At 42.3% G+C, this 22,926-nt stretch overlaps 1 protein-coding gene across 1 annotated transcript; it reads left to right on the forward strand.

The window, feature by feature from the left end:
- Window positions 1–12,973: 12,973 nt before the first annotated feature.
- Window positions 12,974–17,450, forward strand: LOC147048710 (chemokine-like protein TAFA-2). Its single transcript, XM_085923836.1, has 6 exons — window positions 12,974–12,995; window positions 13,056–13,138; window positions 13,235–13,313; window positions 15,032–15,181; window positions 15,790–15,914; window positions 17,151–17,450. Exons 1-6 carry the CDS (start codon window positions 12,974–12,976, stop codon window positions 17,163–17,165), a joined length of 474 nt encoding a protein of 157 aa, XP_085779962.1. The 3' UTR covers window positions 17,166–17,450.
- Window positions 17,451–22,926: the final 5,476 nt, after the last annotated feature.

Here is a 22,926-nt window from a genome sequence, read left to right on the forward strand (position 1 = left end):
GTTAGTGCACATTAAACAGTTCAGCAGTCAAAAGTTTTTGTGTACCAGTACAGTAAGTAGCCTAATGGTGACCATGCATCATTGTGTGTGTTGTTGTGCATCTATCTGTGTGTGTGGCCAAGGAAGGACAAGCCTTTTCAAAGTGATTTCCTTTAATGGATGGATGGCCTGGTCCTAGGGCGGGAGGGCACAAAGTGTGACTACACATTGAAATAATGAGGCTCATTTCCGCCACACGACAATGGGCGCCGGCCGCAGTCGCTCGCCGAAAGGTCCCAAAGCTCCACCCAAGCAAATATCAGACCGGAGAGGTGGCACCTGAAGGAAACATGTCATATAAACCAGTGATTGCTTAATCTCAAGTGATTTTTTTGATCAGATCTGTCAAAGTCTCTTCTGAGGTTGGGGGTTAGAATTTAGGTTGCAACCCCACCCTTTTTTGTTTCATTTTCCTGAACAAAAAAAATGACATAAAGTTGTCAGTGAAAATCGATCATCACGGCCGGCCGATCCTTTTAATGTTCTCCCTGATTGGCGGGTGGATCTGAAACATAAATCTTACGAGGAACAAAACCTAGCTGTACAGCATATTCAATTTTTGCCTTTATGTTACACTCACACTGACATTTATCCAATAAATGTCCCATTTTTCTTTTCCCAGTGTGAAAGAGGTCTTCAATGCTTGGGTTTTCTATTTCTGCTTTATCCCAATCGTGCCCCTTGAAAGCGCAACATATATGCTTTCAGTTGAACTATGGCGTTTAAAATCCTACCTTAAATTCATGCATATTTTTGACAGTGTTCCTGTAAATCCCATTTGTTTGACTGCAAACACATTGGCTCAATCGTTTAATCCACGGGCTTAAGTCGCCGCCTGTGCATTTGTGCCACTGTTTGCCTTATTAGTAGCAAGCGCACCCTCGAACCCCTAACCGCCGCCACGCATTTTACTAATCACGCCCGCCTCGCAGAGGTCAAGTCAAGGTGGGCCGTATAAACAAACATCTTTAGCCCCCTCGCTGTTTACCCAGACCGGGGCTTCGCCGAAGCGGTTGAACTTTTCACCACGACCACGACCGGAGCACGCGGCGCTCTCGCATCAGTGCCTTATTAAGAAAGCACCCCCCCACACATCCCCAGAGCACCATCTACATTCATTAGCTAGTCATAAAAGAGTGGCGAGGGAAGAAAGCAGGCGAGAGTCAAAATGGTCTGGAGAGGAAGCCAGCAAAGCGTGCTACCTTTTGGCTGTCTTGACTTGGGCTGATGATGTGACGATGTGCAGGGTCAAATTGGAGTCGCGGCTATTAATATACACTTATCAACTTTGGAAGTTGACTACCGTACATTGTCCTAACATTGAATTTGCCACATGCAAGTAGATTTTTAGCACTACACTTGGGGGGGGGGGGGGTTAATTTACTCAAATTTCTTTTGAGAAGTTGTCGCACAAAATGAAATCATCTGGAACCAGGTGCATTTTTAAAGTCAATTTAAAAAAATGTGTGTGGATCAGATCATTTTATTTAATTCAATTGAATAAATTTAGTAAATTCAACAACAACAAAAAAACAGTGTATAGTATACATACATTGTTTTGGGTGTTCTCTTTTGTGTTCTCCAATCTGTTTTTGGATTTTTTTTTTTCTCCTTGAACAACAATTCTGTGTGTGTGTGTGTGTGTGTGTGTGTGTGTGTGTGTGTGTGTGTGTGTGTGTGTGTGTGAGAGAGAGAGAGAGAGAGAGAGAGAGAGAGAGAGAGAGAGAGAGAGAGAGAGAGGAGGGCAAAAAAACCCATCATTCAAGCTTGTTTTGACTGAGAGGGCAAAAAAGTGAAATGTTGACAGGAGGAAAACATTTTCCTGGCGAGGCCGTGTGATGCATTGAGTGGCGGAGGAAAAAAACAGAAAAGAAAGAACGTATGCGGCGGAGCTGTTTGCAGGTCATGAACTGTGTTACAGTTTTAAACACAAGTCATTATGCACTGCAGCTATTGGATGCTCCTGCAAACTGTGATCAAAATCACTTGTCACATTGATATTGAAGTGTACGCACGCACGCACGCACGCACACGGGCCAGGCGGCCTTATTAATAGCGTGCAACTGTGCATAAGCTCTCATTTGAAATTCAGTGCAATATTTCCATATTTGCTTATGGTGTACGCTTTGTGAAAATGTGTGATGCACCCTAATGGCTTACTCTCCAGCCAGACTTTGTGCTACATGGGGCTTTTGTCTCCTGTCTTTTTTTTTTTTACTTTCATATGCAAATTTTATTCAGCTATTTTTCTCTCTTACTCAGTTTAAAGTGTTAACGCATGAAAAGAAATATCCTCCAGAGTCCAAATTAATGACAGGATCCGACATTTCATGCTTGATCTTGTTTAAAAGCAAGTACCAGTAGTCGAGTCATTGAGTCCTTAAAGGCTTCCGGTTATTTTAGGAATTTCTTGTAGTGCAATTGGGGACAGTTATGTTTTGCAAAAATAAAAATAAAAAATCAACTTGACTACATAAAGTAGAATCCTGACCGTCATGTTCATGATTCAGTGTCGTCAGAGCTTGGTTTGTTAAAACAAAATAATGGCTCCCCTGTGCCCCCCCCCTTCCATTCAAGATTAGGCAACACAGGTTTTGGCAATCATGCTCTTTGGTAACGTACAAATTAGATGTAACTTCATCTCGAAAACCCTCAGAATGATATGCGGTGTTGGTCGATACAAATACGCTAGCAAGCCATGCATGTGATAAACATCAACATCACATGATCATATCTAAAAATAGATATAAAACATATTTTTAACTAACAAGGGGAGTGCAAAAAAACATTTTTTGAATGGATGGATATTGGTCGGACAAAGCATTTTATCCCAAATAACTTTTGCCCAGACCTTGGGCACGGTCGGCCGTGGATGATTGCGTAGCTTGGGTGGCGACTCCAGCTTCAACGATGACGGACAGAGATTGAGACAGAGATGTGGATGTTGCTCAAGATGCGCTGTGGAGGTTGACAGAGGCGATTGGGTCCCCCGTCTCGCTGTGGCAGCTTCCTAGTTTAGAAAACTGTCAAATGTCCGGGGCGATCGGCGTGTGAATGGCAACTGTATAGATGAGTGCAGAGTGGCCTTGGATGATTTTTGGGTGCGCTTGTGAAACCAAGTGAGAGGAGACAAAGCAGACGTGGGGAGAATCCCAATGGCTCTTTCCGCACGCTTAGTTTAAATTGACATCATTCTGAAACTACAAGAAAACTAACCCCCCAAAATAAAAGGTTGTCACTTTCTATTCATTTGAAAAATAGGACGTTTGCACATGAAATGAAGGTAGCATAAAAAAAGATAAATTAGAAAAAAATTCTTAAAATGGTCAATATCGTTATGAATCAAATGATATGGAAGTGACCTAAATTAATGAGAGCACTGAGAAATCCCAACGTGTTTATCAAGCAAGGTACTCCATCTTAAATAGGTCAAATTGTTGTCTTGGTGACAGAAACCTTCCAATTGTACTTTTAAATCTTTTTAATCCAATACATTTCCAATGAACCCAATATCGCAATACAAGAACGTTGCTTACATTGTTCCTGTCACAATTGTTACCGAATGGGGCGAAGCAATAAAGTATGTTTAGTCTGCATGCCTTGGTTGTGCTTTCAGGCAAGCGCTATAGTACTTACTGTATTCCTCTTGTGTTTTTCATTGGATGCAAACGGTGTTTGCGAGCGTCTGCGCCTGCAAGCGCTATCGCAGCGCCGAGTCTCTAATCGCAACTGGTATGTAAACCCATTAGCCCTGGAGACTTTATGAGTGACTTCCAGCTATTCTGGAACGGGCTGGAATAAGGTGTTTTTTTTCTGAGAGGGGATTTTGATATAGGAGAGGGGATGATAGCCATTCTGGCTAATGAATGCAATCAGTGGAGAGGTGCTAACAGCATGGCAGTAATTGGGTCTTACACACTAAAAGCCTTCCTTTATCTTCCAATTAGAGAAGCCTCCTTTAAAGTTAGTCAATTGTAGTGCTGTTAATGGGCCATGCTTGGTTGGAGCTGAGCACCAGGAGGAGATTCAAGGCCGTCCTCTTTTTCAAAACGGCCACTATAGCTTCATTCCTCTGCATTGCAATACTGAAAGGTAAAAAGATGGGAACTTATTCATTTTGGAGGATGGATGGTGACCCACTGCTTACCTAAAGGTTCTTACTGCTAACTCAAAAGAATGCCTCGCTTCCAGAGATATTTAAAAAAGGTCTACCATTACCAAAACACATCATCATTATTTTTGAATACATTTGCGTTGGTATATGCGCATTGGTCGGGAAACACTAGCGCAGTATAGGCTCATTTTTAGTCAGTCACCCAATCATTACGGTCTGAACTCCATGTCCAATTGCAAGCCGCCTCAGGACACCATTAAAAGCCAATGGCAAAAAAAAAAAAGTACATTGACAAACCTTAGATAAAAACAAGGAAAAAGGTACTTTCGAGAGAGCTCCGGCAGTTCCACCTATTACATTTTATCTCGTGCTCCATTCTCATAAAGTCGATGCTCCGCCTTGGTCGTTGACTTTATGGTCCAAGTGTGGACAAGTTGCCCCTGCACTTCATTCCAGAGGAAGTCACGGAGCGCAGCGGCAAAAAAGATAGAGGCCAGCGTTTCACAGGGTGTGCTTTTATTTCACTTATTTTCCTCAACATGAACTATAAGCCCTTATAGATAGAGCAGGATTAGTTAGGGAAACTACTTGATGCAGAGTTGCTCCTCATAAAAGTCTGGTAGCTTTTTCGTGATCTAACTAAAGACAAAGAACGTGAAGAATATATGATTTGCAAAAGTGTCGCAGTAAGTATGAAGAGGAAAAGTATTGTTTCTTCCTTCCCAAGTATTCCCAAAATGCTCTCAGATGTGGTGAAATAATCCTATAATCACAGCCCCTGATGGGGAGTTAGTAAAGAGAAAACTTAAAATGAGTTTAAACAATCTGCACAGACAGCATAAGGGAACAGTAGTAAGCACTTCTGCCTCGCAGTTCCCACGTCTGTGGTTCGAACCTCGTTTTAAAATTCCTGTTGGGACTTTAACTGTTCTCCCTGTGCTTGCATTGTTATTTCCAAAGATTTGGGCCTACCTAAGACTCTGAATTGCCTATATCCATCCATCCATCCATCCATCCATCCATCCATCCATCCATCCATCCATCCATCCATCCATCCATCCATCCATCCATCCATCCATCCATCCATCCATCCATCCATCCATCCATCCATCCATCCATCCATCCATCCATCCATCCATCCATCCATCCATCCACTCTTGCGAACAACAAGCAATGTAGGCCTATAAATATTTAATAGCTCATTTCAAGAAAATCAGAATACAATACATTCCTTCTCAGCAACAGTGACTAACCAACCACCTCCAGACCATTGCATTGTGGCGTGCCTGCCCGTTTCTCCATCACGAGCTGAAGAACGTTGCGATGCAGTTGGCGTGCGGTGACGCCGGCCGTTTAGGAACAGACATGACAGATACTCTAAGCGTGTCAAGATGAAAAGACGCCGGCGCGCTGCGGTTTGAGGCCGACACGCGCGTGGCCCGGCCCGGCTCGGCTCGGTGGCCTATCGATCGTGCTTTGAGAAGCCTTTCAAGAGCGCTCTCGTTAGTGGTGTCCTACTGGCTGGGAGCCAGAGCTCAGCTGCGCTCACCAAACATGCACAAATCACTGACATCACTTCAACTGCCAAGGCCAACGTAAAAAGAAAAAAAGAAATGCTCCTTACATTTTGCTGCACCAATAGAGCCATCTAATGTTGGAGCAGTGAGTGTCAAACCTTTTGAGGATTCGCAATGAAAAGCAGGTTGCAAATGCTGCATCCCTCCTATGTTCAAGGTTTTTATGTTCCCCTGACATCATCATTGTTGAATGATACAAAATGACTTTTCATCGGTGTCGGCCTTGTTAGACCATCGTAGCTCCAGTAAATCAGCAACAAGCTAACATGGCTTCGAGCGTACTCAACCTCGCAATGCAGAAAACGAGATGGTGACAAATGCTTTGGCGGCGGCGTCCCGTCCCACGCTATTAGCGGGAGAAAATTGCATGTGAATGAAAAAGGAAGTACGCAGCGAGGTGCTTCTGTGAACATCTATTACTACATTTTAAGAGCCCAGACAACACACACGTCCTTGTGTTAGAGTAGTTGCTCACTTGTAAGGCCGCGGGAATTAATCAGTCAGCGGCAAGCCAGATGAATGGTTCATCCAAAGCGCGTCCGCTCGGCGGGACGTGAGTGCCGACTCATCTGATTTTAAAGTCCACCTCCCTAAAGATCATCCTTAACGGGTGAAACAAGAAAACTAATTTCAGCTCTGTCAACCAGCAGTCTGACCTATGAGGATAACCGGTTTGATGAGTCAGCAGCCGTCCTCAACTTTTATTTTAGTCTCTCGGAGGGAATCGCTTTCTGGTTTCTCTCAGACATCCTTTTTCAATGTCTTATATATATTTTTTTTTTTTGCCCATTTTATTAGAATCATCGTACGGTATTGTTTACAAAATGCCACAACTTTTCTAATTTAATGGTTCTTATCATCACTGTAGTCACAAAGATCAGATTTCCTCCTGCGTATATCAGGAAGACTGATTGATTTTGACATCTGCCCACTTTATATATATTGTATTTTGAAGTGCACAAAAGGAAGGCTTTCAAGTTGAAGAGCCTTTTAGACCCCCGCTAATATTCATAAACACACCCCTGCCTCTTTTTCAACTGAGCAGGGTTACAGCTTGGAAAATGTGTCTTTTCTGAATACTTGAATTCAATTAAAGTCAGATTTTCTGCGTTATTTCTCAGCAGGCGCGAACATTGTCGGTCTTTTCACTGAATTTTCTTGAATTGTTTCTGCTGTCTGTATTATTTAATAGCGGCTGACATTCACCCCTGCTTTTATTTTTATTTTTTTTAACTCCCGCAGTTGTGGTTCTTTTAGTATCACTGGGAGGCTTTTAGCTGAAAAATATACTTTTTATGGGCTGCGATCAGCATAGTGCCTTTGAACCTAAGTGGATTACCAAAATGTGGAGCAAAGAGTATGAATCATTGGAATTTCATAGGGGCCTGGACCGCCTGGATTTATGTCGACTTCACTCTGTATTTTATGTTTTGATGTACTTCTGCCTGAAAGAGGCACGTGTTAGTGAAGTGAGGATTCAAAGTATATCTGGCTCTTGCAGCGCCAAAGCAATTACGGCACGCCTGAGAGGATGAACAAGTTTGTTTCCTTTGCGCATTCATGTTCACGCTTAGGCAGGAGGAAGTCTGTGATGTTATTGGCTGGTCTACTGTAGATGCCGCTTAAGTGTGGTCATCACTGTTGCCACTGTTTACCACGCAACCAAATTGTCAACAGCCAACTCAATTTTCTGTCATAAAATGTATTTCAAACCCAAAGGACGTGCAATATATAATATAATATAATATAATATAATATAATATAATATAATATAATATAATATAATATAATATAATATAATATAATATAATATAATAGAATAGAACAGAATAGAACAGAATAGAATAGATGTATATATATATATATTTGGAGCAGATAAGTGCAGCGAATGATAGCTAGGTGATGGAAGATATACAGCAATGAGTTGCTCTGTGCATGTGTGAGTCTAAATTCAGTGGTTTCATTAAAACAAAGGGCAAAAGAGAGAGCCCTCTTTTGTGCCTTTTTCTTGTTTGGATGTGCATGACTCAGCATCCCAGTAGTGTCGTTATTCTAGCCATAAAAGCAGACTAATGTGCGGTCTTCTCGTGTCATGTTATGTAACAAGCCTATTGATATTCAAGCCTGACTTTCGCCTCGTCTTCAGCTTCTAATTTTATGCCGTAGATCTGAATGTAGTCTTGTCAAAGGAATACCAATTATTGCATGTAACTTTGCATGAAAGAGCTTAGTTTTGCACTTTCTTTATCTTTTCATCATTTCTCCCTCTTTCACCGTGGACTCTCCTGCCGTATTGATGTTATCTGATTTCCCTTGTGGTCATATTTACGGCGAAGGCTTGCTTGTCATCTGTCACTTGAATGTCATTATGGTTTTCGCCGTTTCCTTTTTGACAGGGTGTCTCTTGTCTTTAATGCTAAGTAGGAACAGTTTTTTCCCCACATTGACATTTTAATTCCATCATTCGAAAAAGTTGAGGATGAAAATTCTGCTCGTGCTATTTGAATACATTGAGCAATTACATTGGTTCAGCAAAAATATTCATCGATGAATGTGACTTGCTGCTTGTTTGAATATCAAGATGACAGATGGATGGGAAATTTTAAAAATGTCTACCCCCTCTTAGCCCCAAGTGTCCGTGTCAAACTTTAATAAGACGGGTCAATTTGACCCAACAGCAGGTTTATATTAGGGGTCTGGTGTGGAGATGTTTTACAGGAGGGGCTCCCCTGTGCGTCATACTCGGCTAAATGAGGTCTCTGTTGGCGTCGGTGACGGGCCACCGTTGTTTTGATTGCCATTCCAGCCAGCGCTGGAGCTTTCTTCCTCCAGTGGCCGGGTGAAGCTGATGGATTCAGTCGTGCGTCTGACAGCTTGGACACCCTTGTTAGCGATGCCTCCCTACCTGCATGTTAAATCAATCGTTTGATTGTAACCCTGGTGATTAGCGCAGACGGACAGACAATGGGAGCCGGGCGACCGGCTACAATATAATGATATCAAGGATATATACTGCCCCAGTAGAGCTGGACTCTGATTTATTGTAGGACAAATTGCATTCTAATTAGAATGCATGTCGTGTCTGTGAAAGGACCTCCCGGTTAAACCGTGGGGGTCTGCTGTGAGCAAGTTTGGATAAACCTGCAAATGCATCAAGCTTCTTTTGTGAAGACATTACTTTTGTTTTCTTCTCTCTGCTCGATTTGAATGTGTCTTGTCTCGTTTCATGACCCCCTCCCCCCTTCCCTCTGTCTCGGAAAAAAGAGAAACAAATGCAAGTTGTAGCGTAGAAATAAATTCCCTAGCAAAAAGCATTATTCAGCCAGCCAACTGTTATTTCTTGCTTTTGTGCGTATGGTATTTGCAAATAAATGCAGTCAAAGAAAGTGTGACAGGCTCAATACAAATGAAACCAATGTAATGTATTTGTTCAAGTGTCCTATTCATTTTCAGAGAGTTCCATCTTTTTCATGAATTCATATTTTAATTGGATATTGATTGATACCAGCGTAATGCAGCCAAAATATAGCCATATGCGTCTTTGGACTGGAGGCTTGAATTGAAGGGAAGCAATTACCTATCATTTGTCCAGAACACGCATTCGACAGACATGATAATGTGGGGAAAACAAACAACGTTCGGTGCCAGTTTTATGATATTGCAACATCATTTCAATTTCGAGCAGAATTCAGCAACTTGATCGTTCACTTTCACTCACTGCGGCGTGGCGGCTTGCATTTCTGCCGCTTGTGTTGGGTCTCTCTCTCCCTGTTTGTTATTCTGCTAATTCCTCTCATGATAAAATTAATTCAGACTCAGCAATTAAATGACACCATGAATGCATCAAACTTTATTAGAGATCTTTATCGACAATACTGACCACGGATTTACTTTAAATTGGACCAATGCTCTGGCAGTATCGCACACCACTGATAAATTCCCATTAACCTTTGAAAAGTAATGAAAAACAGGTCGTTTAGCGACTCTTTATAATGAGGCACGAAATGAATGGCTTTGTTTGCATGGGTATCGTTGCGCTTATGGCCGATCCGACGTTTTGCCGTATTTGCAGAGCGCTATTGATCGTCAGAAGGAGGGCGCCGGCCGGGATTCACGCCAATCCTCGTTAGCGGTCTCTGTCCTTTCACCTTTCTTTATGTCCCATCTCCTTCCTGCTGATGTGATTCTAACTCACGGCGGGCCTAAGTGCTTTAATAGAAATGTATTGATCTTACAAACACACACGCACAGGACTGGACCTTTCACCCGGTATCTCCAGTTCTGTGCTCTACGCTCACACTTGATAGCAAAATGAAGAGCTGCTTTGCTCTTCATCAGGATGATTTGCTGAGCCGCTTGCAGCCGTACAATCAAAGTCTGCGGTCACGCACACGTGCACGTGCCTGCATGCTCTGTCAGTGTGTCCTTGAACAACATATTGACCTATCAGTTTGTCAATATGGCTTCACTATGAGTGCATGTTTTCGTGCAGGTATGTCCCTGCAAGGTGGTGTGAAGAAAAAGGAAAAGAACACATTCATGGCTGTGAATCAAGTGACTCAATAAAAGATGGCTGAACATTAATATGGCCATGACTGACCCATCACCCTTTCAACCATGCATCCATTTGTCTTCATTATGCTTGATTAGAAGTTAGTGTGGGAAGTCACGCTCAAGATTTATTTACATTCATTTGAGTAAAAAGACGTTGAGTGTTGTAAAAGTCAACGTGGGCTATGACGGAAATATATTAAGTGTGTACTGAGACTGCACTCTGCTCCCCTTTCATTTCCAAATGTAGCCACACCGTATTCACGCAGCAAATTTGAGTTTTCCAACGAATGTGTGCCTTCCGAGAGTATTTCCGAACGCGCGCTAGATGCTAAGACTGCCTACGGTGCGGATAATGCCGGCCGGGGTTCTGATTTTGTTTAGTTCGAACATTTTCTCAAAGGCGTTTTGGACCGATATCGACGACGTGTCAATGGCGATGCCTTTTGATATTGAATTATCTCCCAGCCCTAAGTCAAACCAAATGCAAATGTCTTTCATTTTAGAATACAGTATTAGTCTTATTTCACTTCCTCCCAGCCTCCCCAGAATTGCCTTTAGTGATTTGAATTTTATGAGTGAATATTTAAATAAATGGCACTTCCCACGAGCTATTTCACTTCCCAAATCTATGCAGTGCTGAATTTTGCACTGTCACAGCTTTGACTACATGCTTCTTAATGAGTCTCTTGTCTTTTTAAGGTTTATCATTGTCTTTTGCTCTATTCTCGGTACGGCAGCAAAACTCCTCGTTAGGATGGTTAGCAACTGAGTCGGACCCGCTGTGTCCAGAACAGGCATCCTGTTCACGGGTTCAGGTCTGGTCCCAGAGGCCATAACCTCAAATAGCAGACTCATTTTTAATGACCAACCCGATCCTCTTCCAACTGTAGGCCGTCCCTAACATCCACTTCCGGAATCCCAAAAATGATGGAAACGTCACATGACCTGGCTTGAGACATCTTTAAGTCACCAATTGGGTCGGTCTTGCTCGGCTCAACAGTTGATTTGGCAGTCATCTTTAAGTCACCAATTGGGTCAGTCTTGCTTGGCATTCCTGTGTTTTGACACAATAACGTAGGACTTGCTTGCAACTTGACATTGTTCTAGTGGGCCAATTTGGATAGCATTTGTTCGCCTCTCCCTAATGGTGAACGCTGATCTCACCTGTGGTTGATTGCCTGGTTTTCATGTCCTCAAACCACATCTGAATATCCCCTTCTGCAAATTAACTTTGACCGTGGGCATGGCAGTGGCTCAAAGATAATCTTACCAATTAGTCAAATCGTCGAACATCTTCTTATTTTTATTTATTGACTTACTTTTGCATCAGCAGGTCGGTTGATGGGGTGAAAAGGCGTAACTACCACCGCTGCCTTTGGTGTGAACGTGAATGACTTTGTATCGATCGGGGCGAAATGTTTTTAATGTTGCAAATGAGATCTCGCAATTGGCAGATAATGGGAAGGTGGGAGATTTGCTGCAATCTTGGTTTCAAATCAGTATCTCTATTGAAAATCTTTACCAGTGTAATTAAGTGTCCTCTGAAAAGAACTTGAAAATTGTTGCCTTCATATCTCGTCGACTTAGTTGTTCCTTATGTTCCGTCTCGTAACCTTTGTTCGCAAAACGCTAGTTTTTTAGTGACACCGAGGGCCGAGAAAATGTCTGCAGGGGCTAGAGCATTTTCCATTCAGGCTCCAGAGCTCTGGAATGCCCTGCCAATGGATATTAGAACTGCTACCTCAGTAGAAACATTTAAGACACGTTTAAAGACGTATTTCTATGATGTGGCCTTTAATTAACCTCTCCCCGACCCCACTCCCCCCACCCCTCCCCGGCTGGGGAGGTGGTTAGGTGACACCCATGCTGACGATGGCTATCTAGATTCTCGTGGACCAATTCAGCATGAGGGAACTGCAGTGGAATACCCTCCTGGAGGACACTGCCAGGACAATCGAAGGCACCTCCGACAGCTCTTGGCTTTGGCCTGGGCATCCACTTTTTGATTTCCATATGATGTATTTTATGTGCCCTCTTTGCATCCATTGCAGCCTGGTGATCCTGAAAGGGGGATCCTTCCATCTGTGGTCCCTTCTCAAGGTTTCTCATTTTTCCCCTGGTAGGGGTTTTTGAGTTTTTCCTTGCCCTTTTGGGAGCCTAAGATCAGGGGATGCTTTGAGAATTATTGTCAATTGATTGTCTATGTGAAGCCCTTTGAGACTGCTTGTGATATAGGGCTATACAAATAAACTTGACTTGACTTGACTTGAACCACATCTAAACAGCCACATCAAGCTTACTCGGTTCTTGAGACTAACGGCCGTTTTGGATTATTGTTATTGTTGTTCTTGGGTGATGGATGGTGGTGGGGTTCCAGATTTCGGCCTTTGGAAGTTAGTGGTCCGTCTATTATAGAAACCCTTTCTCCAAGCAATATCAACTACCATCAGAATATGAACACCATTTCATTTGATTAATGACAGTGTGAAGTTGTAAACTACTGCAAAGTTAAGAGGGTACATATTATGGGAAATTGACTTTTTAATTGCTTCTCTATATCAATAGTTGGGTCTCCAGCCTTCCTGGCCACCTTTCAAGTGTGAAATTAAACAACCATTTGTGAGCTGCTTCTGACTAAAAATGTGTGAGTCTGCTCTGAATTTTGACGGATCGTGACAGGGTGGCTAATATGACGCACAGCGCCGTTTCAAGTTTCTCCGCCCATGACTCGAACAATAGGCTGGGTGAGGAACTGCTATTTTAAAGCGTAGGCCGAAGTCTGTCGGGAAAGTCGTTGGTATGGAGATGGAGATTATTTGTCTCTGTCAACGTGGATGTTGCCGACACAGATCCGGTCGGTACAGTAATTGACATGTGATTGATTTCAGCTTGGTAATAAAGCTCTGCCTCCACATAAGACAAATTGTGTTTTATATTTTGTCCTTCTCAGCCATACTTTACACAGGCGAACGAAAAGCATTGGCGTCACTGTGTTGTCAGACTTGGCCCGCTTTGGTACATAGAATTAGGTAAGTGACTTGAGCTAAGCAATTCTAATTACTATGACCTTCATTCTCGCTAATGGCCTTGTGTCTTCCTATATACATATGCGCTCACTGTCACGGGCAGAGACAGAGCGACCATATGTGGGGAAAGGGGAAGTGGAAAACTGGCTAATAGGGAGCAGCACGAGCAGGAGAACAAAATAACAGATCCAGCAAGTGACGGCTGGGTGGCATACAGGTAGCTTGCAGACAAATGGCTTTGCAGGGTTTAAGTAAGAGAGTGATTGAGCTGGGAGCAGGTGTGGTCATGAGCAGAAGGTGCAGACAATCAATGCTGATCACTGCACAACAGGATGGGAGAGGCCTGCTCCGAGGTTCGGATCAGGGCCAGGTATGGCTTAGAACAATTGACGAAAGGAAAATCAATGCTTGGATGGCAGGTGGCGCTGGCACAAATACATACTAGTTAGTTGTGTTTGAGGAACGTGGAAGTAAAATCCATACATTTTTATCCATCTTGTCGGGCGGCTTTTTTGTCTCTTGTTGTAACCTTTGTGACGCTGCACACGAAGGTTACGGCAATTAAACACATTTTATTTGTCGGTTTATTGTGTAGCCGGCCGAGCTGCGGTGAATGGCACTCCCTGCCAGAGCCAATCGCTGGTACAGCATTGGGACTGGTTAGGCCTGGATTATCGTGAATAACGGACCCCGATTGTGAGAGGGATCACTGAACGGAACAAGAATAGAGGACGCCCGGAGGTTGTGTTTGTCTTGGACATGCTTTTCACACTTATCATGGATCTAATTAGATTGCGCAGGTGTACCTAATGTCTTGCTGCATTTTCTCAAAGGAGGGAATTGGACCACTCGTCCTCTAGAAGGGCTGCAGGGTCAGGAGAGTAGCCGGTGCTCAAGGATATCATACCAAGTGGGGCTGGACCGGGTTCCTCCGCATGGGGGTTGACCTGGATTTCAATGAGGTGTGATGTTTGGATGTTTAAGGCAAGATTGTTCTCAGAAATGACTCCAAGGCCCTCGCAGCTGCACTCCAAATACCAACGAGGGGCGAGTGGGGGTTCTCAAAGGTTCCGCAGCCCAACCTTCTCTCGTTCCACAACGGCAGATTAAAGTAAAAGCAGCTGCTTGTTGACAGACAAATGGCTCTTCAATGGTGCAATTGTACGGAACATTTCCTCGGCGTGTGTTTGTGGCGCACCGTGTGAACTCCTCAGGTGTACATGCATAATACATAAGGGCTCGCTGAGCAAGCTCTGTGTATTCAACAATGAAAGCATTGCACAGTCATGTGGGAGATGAGCGCTCCAGTCAGTCAGGCTTTTTGCTCCATCCAAATACAGCTGCTTGGTCAGCTTCTCAGTGTGATATGATAACAGAGGTGCTCAGCCAGTATAATACATGCGCTACGTAAATGACAACAAAGGCAACACTAATCCTGCTTCTGGAAGCTGAGCGTGATACCGTTGAAAAGTCAAACAGCCGGGCTATTGTAATTGCGCTTTAGGTAAGAGATACTGCCAATAATCATTTGGATACAAAGTCATGTGAGAATTACAAAGACATTTTATTCCTATTCGAATTACCTGTGAAGTTCTGCCTCTACCCATCATGGGTATACTACCGCTAATAAACACATTTTCAACAATGCACATGTATGCATAGGCAATGTAAGGTAGCATTATATACTAACAAATATATACATATATATGTTTTGCTTCCAGTTCACGTGAAGGAAGGAACCTGCGAGGTGATCGCAGCGCACCGATGCTGCAACAAGAACAAGATAGAGGAGCGATCGCAGACCGTCAAATGCTCCTGCTTGCCGGGACAAGTGGCAGGAACGACCAGGGCGGCTCCATCTTGTGTGGATGGTAAAAGCCAGCCTCTTTTTCTTGCTCTGGCTGGAAAAATAAGATTCGGAAGCAGGAAAAAAAGAAAAAAAAAAATCATGCGGTGCAGCGATGCAGTTTGATTTGATTAGTTGGGCCGTGGGCCATAAATAGAGATCAAATCAGTTGATTCGCTCGGCACTGGCTTGTTGAAGCTGCAGCAGTCCACTGGAGGAGACAGCATCCAGACTGGGTCATTTAATATCACGTCAATTGTGGCCTGTGTTGCAAGTGAATCAATCCATAACTCAAGTTTCCCCCTGACAGGCGCTTCCTCCGTGTTGACACTTGTCTAGTCACTCTGGGAAGCCCTTTGACAGCTGCACAGGCTCACAGCCAACACGGATTGCTATGCACTTGCTGCGCATTTAAAACAGCAGCGTTTTGGACAAAAAGTCACCCGTTTCATCATATTCACATGGCTTAGTAAATGCTTCTGTTTACCATTAAAGATATTGTGAAAACCTTTAAAAGAGGTGTGGTATAGCTCGTGAATTAATTGTCATGAATGAAATACTCTTGCTTTGGGCAGGAGGTACAAACCTTTCTTTCTTTCTTACTTTCCATTTTTGCTTGACTATTCCCCGCAGCATCCATCGTGGCACAGAAGTGGTGGTGCCAGATGCATCCTTGCATGGACGGAGAAGAGTGCAAAGTGCTGCCGGACTTTAAAGGGTGGAGCTGCAGTACGGGCAACAAAGTGAAGACCACCAAGGTGGGCCATATTTCGTAGACATTCAAATGTCAGCTCGTATGGATTTAAAGTACATTTGCCAATCGGATTTGGCAAATTTGCCCGGCTACCAAATGCACAGCCAGTCACTGATGGAGAAGAGCACAACGTTCAGGGTGGACGAGAATAGTATACAATTTTAGAACATTGTGAAAAAAGGTGGAAATCGTGCTGTTTTTTTAACTTTGATGAGGTGTTTGGAGTGCAAATGAGATGTGGAAACATGTGAACATCAGAAACACAAAGGCAATTATCGCATATCAGGGTGCACCCGGAGGTGCGAGAGAGACTTGAAGTGGAATTAGGACGAAGATTGAGGGCCAGGCCGGTGTTGGCGATCCGTCATGGCGCCCGCTCAAACCTTCCCACCTCCCCTGCCCTGCTCCGTGTTTGACTCGCCAAACGCTGTGTCGCCGAGCCGCCTCGTCCATTATTCATGTCAGCAGGAGGCCCGGACGAAGCGGAGTCTTTTATTTTAGCCGGGTTAATAATTCAGGCTCTCCAATACTGCCACGGGGGGGAAACTGAAACACGGGCCAGGTGGCCCGAGAAGAACTCATCACAAGCACATTGACTCATTGTGTGTGCTGGGCAATTTACGCTCTGAAGATGGAAAGTAAGAGCACAAGTGATTTCAATTGATTTTGCATTGCTCATCTGAAGTTGGAGATCATCTTTCTTTTCAGTCACTTTACCAACCACCAAAAACCTCCACAGAAGAAGGAAAGAAGCAAGGATAATATGTATTTTGTGACCTCTACGTATATCATATTGGAATCAATACCTCGACTAATATCGATTCCTTCATATCTTCTATAAGTAACCAATTTCTCATTGATCCTCAAAGCGTCCAGAATTGCTCTTCCACTAAAGGATGCTTATTTTGACTGCAAGAGAGGCTAAATGTGAAAATGAGGCTTGTTTGTTAGTATGAATGAAATTCAAATCAACATCTATCGCAACGTGATAGCATACAATTTTCAAATTTCAGTGGCTGCAATTTTGAAGAAAAAAAGAACTCTGCTTCTTTTCTCTCCGTCTCTCTTTCAATTTATAAAAAAAATACATGGGACAAGGACCTTGAAAAGAAATGATCAGAAATAAATTGCAATCGCAAATTTGAGGAAAAATAAAAACGCTCTGATTTTGTAATATGATTCACCTTCACCTGGCTTTGGCGCGATTACCAGTGGTGACAATGATGCTGTATTTTCACAGTCCTGCTGTCAATGAGTTCTCCCACGAGCAACTTCCCTTCAATCGAATGGCAGAAGTTTTTTCCATTTTACATCGGCAACAATGACGCTCATCCAGTGCGATTGCTTTTCATGCTAAAGTGTGGAAAACAAATGTGGCTCCCAACACGCTCACACCTGCCTGGCTTTAGCTCACAATATTAACAGGAAGTGAAGGCAACCAGCGGGCCTTTTCTTGCACGCTCGCAGCTCGCGAGCAAGTTATGGCCTAAGCTTAGGTGACTTTCCGGTGCACTTTTGGGTCCCAAAACAAATAACATGATGTCTTGTTTAACCAGACCTGAATTTATTGGAAAATATTCTTCAAAAGTCATAATCAGCATCATCGATCAGACATTTAAAAGGATGTATTTCCTTTCTAAACTGACAATATAAAAGAAGACACATTTTCACGGTGAACTTGTCTGTATTTTATCTACCTTGGAGGCACACGCTGTAATCCTCCCAGTGACTGCAGCTCTTTTTCTTTTTTTTCTCTTCCTATCTGGCTGTGTTTAAACACAAATGCATCTCATGTGCATGCTGAGAGGTGACATTTAGAAGATTAATTGCAAGTAAAAAAAAATTGACCATTGATTCTTTTTATAGCTTATTAAGTCTTGGCTCAGGGCTCATACATAAATTGAGCCAGTAAGACAATATTTAACCAAACTTTAAGAGGGTGTCATTGCTGCAGTTTGTCAGCAGGACTTTGAATCGAGTAATGTGATAGAAAGGTTCAGGTATTTGTATTGAAGTATTTGTGATGGCATTTTATTTTTACTACCTCCACAAGGAAACCGATAGCTCTACTTTCTTCTCATTACTTTGTTGAACTAGTCTTTTTACTTTTTTTATCTCCACAGACGTTGACGACATGTATAACCATGGTTGGGATTTTGAATTGGGATTTTTCCTCCAGAGATGATTTCTTTTTGTTGTGCCTGGTTACCAAAATGAGTATGCTATGGTATATACGTAACTGATAAGAAACAATTTGAAACATAGAACTCATTCACTGCCATTGATGAGTATCCAAAAACAACTTTATAACTAACCAGTAGCAGATGGCTGCCTTGAACCATTTTAGAAATGAGATTAGCCAACTGGTCAAAACAGCTGGATGTTCTCTAAAAAAACAGAAAAAGGCAGAATGATTTTTTTATTTTCCAGGTAAGAGTGAGTCCATTTTTTCCTTTTCGTAGATTTACGTATTTATAATTAATGAACGCAATATCCTGTAAGTCTAAATTGTCTGGCAGTAAAATCTAGTACATTCCATTTCTCTTCATACGTATGTGTACTTGTATTGATGTACAGAGTGTCGTCGGAAAACAAGATTTAGAATCTTCACCAGTTGAGGGTTTTCTTTTTTGTCCGATCCCAAAGCAGCTTATAAGCGTCAAACCCTGAGCAGCTTTGGTCTTCTCAGCCATCCCCCTTTCGGTGATTACTCACACTGATAACCCTCGCAGCGACACCCACCACGCGCCGGTTGGTGCCTCAGCCACGTCTCCCGCCTTCTGCTGCAAGTGTAGCTAGCATGAGAGGAAAAATCATCTCTTTTTTTTTTCACACTGATCTCAAAGTGAAAATGAGATGACGCATCCCAACACAGCAATCTCCGTCTTCTGCTCGGGATTATCACACTTTGGAAAAACGTGCATTGCCTTTGGAAGGGTAGCATCTGTTACTGTAATGTCAATAAAATACGGATTTACTGCAGAGCTGATGTAAAGCATGGCCTCGGGAGAAGTCTATTTCAAATGAGAAATTACAAATCTAAAGATGTGTTGAGAAATAAAAAGATCATGAATGACTGCTTCATTTGCTGCATTGCAGGGACTTCTTTTGCAGGTGCATATTTTGCCTCTATATGATTGTTGTGTTGTTTGATTTACTCTTTCAACGTTCTCAATGACTCTTCAAAATGCATTGTATTCAATGGTTACTACTTTGCCTTTATCGTTCCCCACGTCCAAGCAGTCAATTGTTCTGAGCCACACCTGGCACTGATCAGAACCTCGGAGCAGGCTCCTCCCGTCCTGTTGGTCAGCATTGATTGTCCGCACCTTCTGCTCATGACCACACCTGCTCCCAGCTCATTCACTCTCTTGCTTAAACCCTGCAAACCCTTTTGTCTGGCTTGCTACCTGTCTGCAAGATACCTGTATGCCACCTGGCCTCTTTCTGCACATGACATTTATGGCAGTTTGCAGTCAAGTAGATTCGGACTACATTTGCCCTAAATCTGGCTCAGTGCTGTACCCAAATTTTGCATGCCAATGACGTTTTTTTTTAAATATTTTCATTTCTGTCTAATTAATTCCAGAAGATGACATTTAGGGGACTTTTTATGGCAATCAAATATCAAACCAGGTCACGTTTGACCGGATGATCATGTAAGGTTTTAAAGCCATCCAAACTTCATCCTCGCAAAGCATTGTGAATCCCGCTAATCCCGCTTGCTTATGTAGGGATGGTAAACACTATGGCATTATGTCCGCGTTCTCTGGTTGCCAACTGGCTCCATTCACAGCAAAAGACATCCGGAGGTTCCAGATGGCAGAAAATGCACCTTGGAAAGGTCCCATATTCGCCAGGTGTTTCTTGTAAATGCAGCAAAATTATCAAATAAATGGAAGTGGAGCTTCACCCATGTCAGTCATTTCTGGTGGGAGGGGTATGTATTTCCTGGAAAAGAAATCAAATTTGCCCTAAATATTAATTGCAGAAGACCTATATAGCTCTTTTGCTCGTATGTCATACTTTGCTCAAAATGTTTTAAAATAACAGACATTTGAATACGATTTATTTCCTGCATTCTTTTTTGGGTTCAAATGAATTTTAATTTTAAAATAAGTAACTGTGCTTTACTAGTAAACTTGATCAGTCAAAAGATAGGCAATCAAAAATGTCTTCTTAGAAAGGATGACAAGACCACATGCATGTCCTAAGTCGTATCTGTCCATTCCATTCCAGTCCAGTCCAGGCAAATGTCAAGTAGATATTATTTTTTCTTTCCTATGATTGCAGACTGATTGCCTTTGGCTTATTTTAGGGCTAGTTTATATTAGTTTCATGAAGGAAAAATATGAATAAAACATGGCCGCTTTTGGAAGTGCCCTCAAAAATGTTACTTAACACTTTCTCAACGTTTCAAATAAATTCGCAGTGGAAGCGGACTATTTGAACATGTTCTGGAGTACGGAATAAAATCGTCAATTAATCGATTAACTGTAATGAACTGCCCATCTTCTGCTATATGGAGGACCAAAAATAAGATTTTATTTTTCTCACCACAGAGCTTGGCCCAAGTCTGTATTGACCACACAAATAGGGATTTGCCGTTGTAATAGTTTAACTTGTTTAATAATCACTTTTGTTGACATCAACCATTGGCTGAGGGAAAATAACTGAAGGATAATGGCTCAGTATAGTCTTTTAGGGATCTAAAAAAAAAAATCAGACCTTTGCTGACTTTGCTTTAAAAAAATGCTTAAATTTGATTATCAGCATGTGTGCGTTTGCTTCGAGCAGTATTAAAAGAACCTGTTCCAAACTGAGTCAGCACAGTTCAACGGAACAGTAGCAAAACGTTTATCCTCTGGGCAACATGGCCGAGGGGAATCTATTCAAAAATAGCAGCAGTACAATATTACAAACAGGCTTAATTTGGGATCACTTCGTTTGCAAAATGATCACACATTTATTTTCACGTGATTTCCAAATAATTGCCTTCGGGTTAAATATTATTGGTGGAGAAAAACCGAAAAGAAGAAAAAGTCGAACACAATCGATACTCGTGGTCCCCATTTGAAGAAGGCGGCGTTCACTTTCACATGATTGATGGCGAGGAGACACACGCGCTTTATTGTACATTTTATGGACTGTTGTTTATGAGCACTCCTTTCTAACTCTTCCCTCTTTTCACTCCCTTTCTAGGTCACGCGATAGTCGTCTGTTTGGGGCCAGACGTCATTTATTTCAGCCGAGGACGCTGGGATCTAATCTTTTTTTTTCTTTGCGTTGGATTGTTGGAAATGAGAGACAAATAAGGACTTTGGTCATGGATGGACAAAAAAGGAAAACAGAACAGGGCTTCATTTCAGACTGCGTTTCGGGAAGAAAAAAAAAAAAAGATTAGTAACTATCAGTAACACGACTCCCCGACAAACATTTCTTTGTATTATAGTTTGACTCCTATGAAGCAGAGGACTCCGACATGAAGATATTTATTAGCTGAAAGACTGTGGATTATCATGACAGCAGACAAAAAAAAAAGGAAAAAATTGTGATGTGATACCTTTGTGTTTTTTCTTCACCATGTAGAGATCCTGAAACGCTCAATGCGTATTTGTGTTGAAGATCAAGCCAGATAAGCATTTTCATTCCTTTCAGCCTTATGGAAAAAGCAACATTATGTTTCATGGAGTTGTTAGGATATCAAGGCATCTCTACTTTGACTTGATATGTAGAAAAGGTGGCGGGCGGCGCTGTGATAAAAAACACTTTTGCCAAAACATTTAAATGGTATCTGTTGCACCGTTGATTACAAATGTCAGTATTATCTCAATAAATCTAACCTAATGGACCATGCCGTTTGTTTGGATTTGGTATCCACGTTTCAAGCAGTTTTCAAAAGTCTAAATAGGTCAACGGCAGGCACAAAAAAAGGCCGCGTCTCTTTGTTGACTTGCAAGAAATCCAACTGGAATCTGGTCATAATGATCTCTCCCCTGAAACAACTGGTATCCCATTTGATTAGTTTCCACCACTTCATCTCATGAGCTGTTTGTTTGTTTTCAGCAGTAGTTGAAATAACAGTGTCTACAAAGAGCTTTTTCTTCTATGTTGTTTTGGATCCAAATGATTTTCCCCCGAGTGGTGCTGCATCTCACAATCACCAAATGTTGTCAGTCCAAAGACAATAAAAGTGTCAGCTTGGAGAAGTACAAGTAGAGGGTCAGATGATGGATGAAGAACTGGATGGATCGATGAGAGTGATTGGTGGGCAAGAAGGATGGATGGTGTGTAGGAGTGAATGGTTACAATGGATGGATGGATGGATGGATGGATGGATGGATGGATGGATGGATGGATGGATGGATGGATGGATGGATGGATGGATGGATGGACGGATGGACGGATGGATGGATGGATGGACATGAAGTAGGAATTAATTGGGTTTTTTGTTTTGGTTTTTGATAAGGTGAATCAACGGGCAGATTCATTGGTGGAAATATGGAAAGGTGGCTGACTAATGGAAAAGTTGTGTAGATGAAGACAAGAGAGATGGACATTAAAATGGATAGATTAGTATAAAGTGGGTGGAAAGATGGTGACGATGATTGATGGGCGTATAAATTTGGATGAATGTTGGCAGGGCTGACTGGATTGAAGAATTGGATGAATAGCTTTGAGGAAAAGATGAGTGGATAACCCAATAGTTATGGATGTTATACTTGTTTTTATTGATTAGTGAAAGGATAGATGAATGGTGGATGAATAAATGTGAAATGAATGGCTGAGGCTTTGAAAATAAAAACTGGATGGACTGATAGGATACACAAGATAGAAAAATAAACTGGAGAAAAAATAATGGATGGAGTTGGTCAATTGATTTGGGGAAAAATGTGGAGATGGATGATGACAGATTGGAGGAAAGAGTTGGGTGCATTCTGTTGAATAGATTGGCAAAAAAGGAATGGGTGGGTCTTGGATGATGGATGGACGGACGGACGGATTCTTTTGATTAG

The sequence above is a fragment of the Syngnathus leptorhynchus genome, chromosome 11 (assembly GCF_054491065.1).
Source record: "Syngnathus leptorhynchus isolate UIUO chromosome 11, UIUO_Slep, whole genome shotgun sequence".
Lineage (NCBI taxonomy): Eukaryota > Metazoa > Chordata > Actinopteri > Syngnathiformes > Syngnathidae > Syngnathus > Syngnathus leptorhynchus.

Excerpts from the sequence above, each read along its gene's own strand:
- LOC147048710 (XM_085923836.1), top strand. The coding sequence starts at position 12,974 with ATGACGCACAGCGCCGTTTCAA. Across the intron at positions 13,314-15,031 it reads GCTTTGGTACATAGAATTAG|TTCACGTGAAGGAAGGAACC; the intron begins GTAAGTGACTTG and ends TTTTGCTTCCAG. Across the intron at positions 15,182-15,789 it reads GGCTCCATCTTGTGTGGATG|CATCCATCGTGGCACAGAAG; the intron begins GTAAAAGCCAGC and ends TATTCCCCGCAG.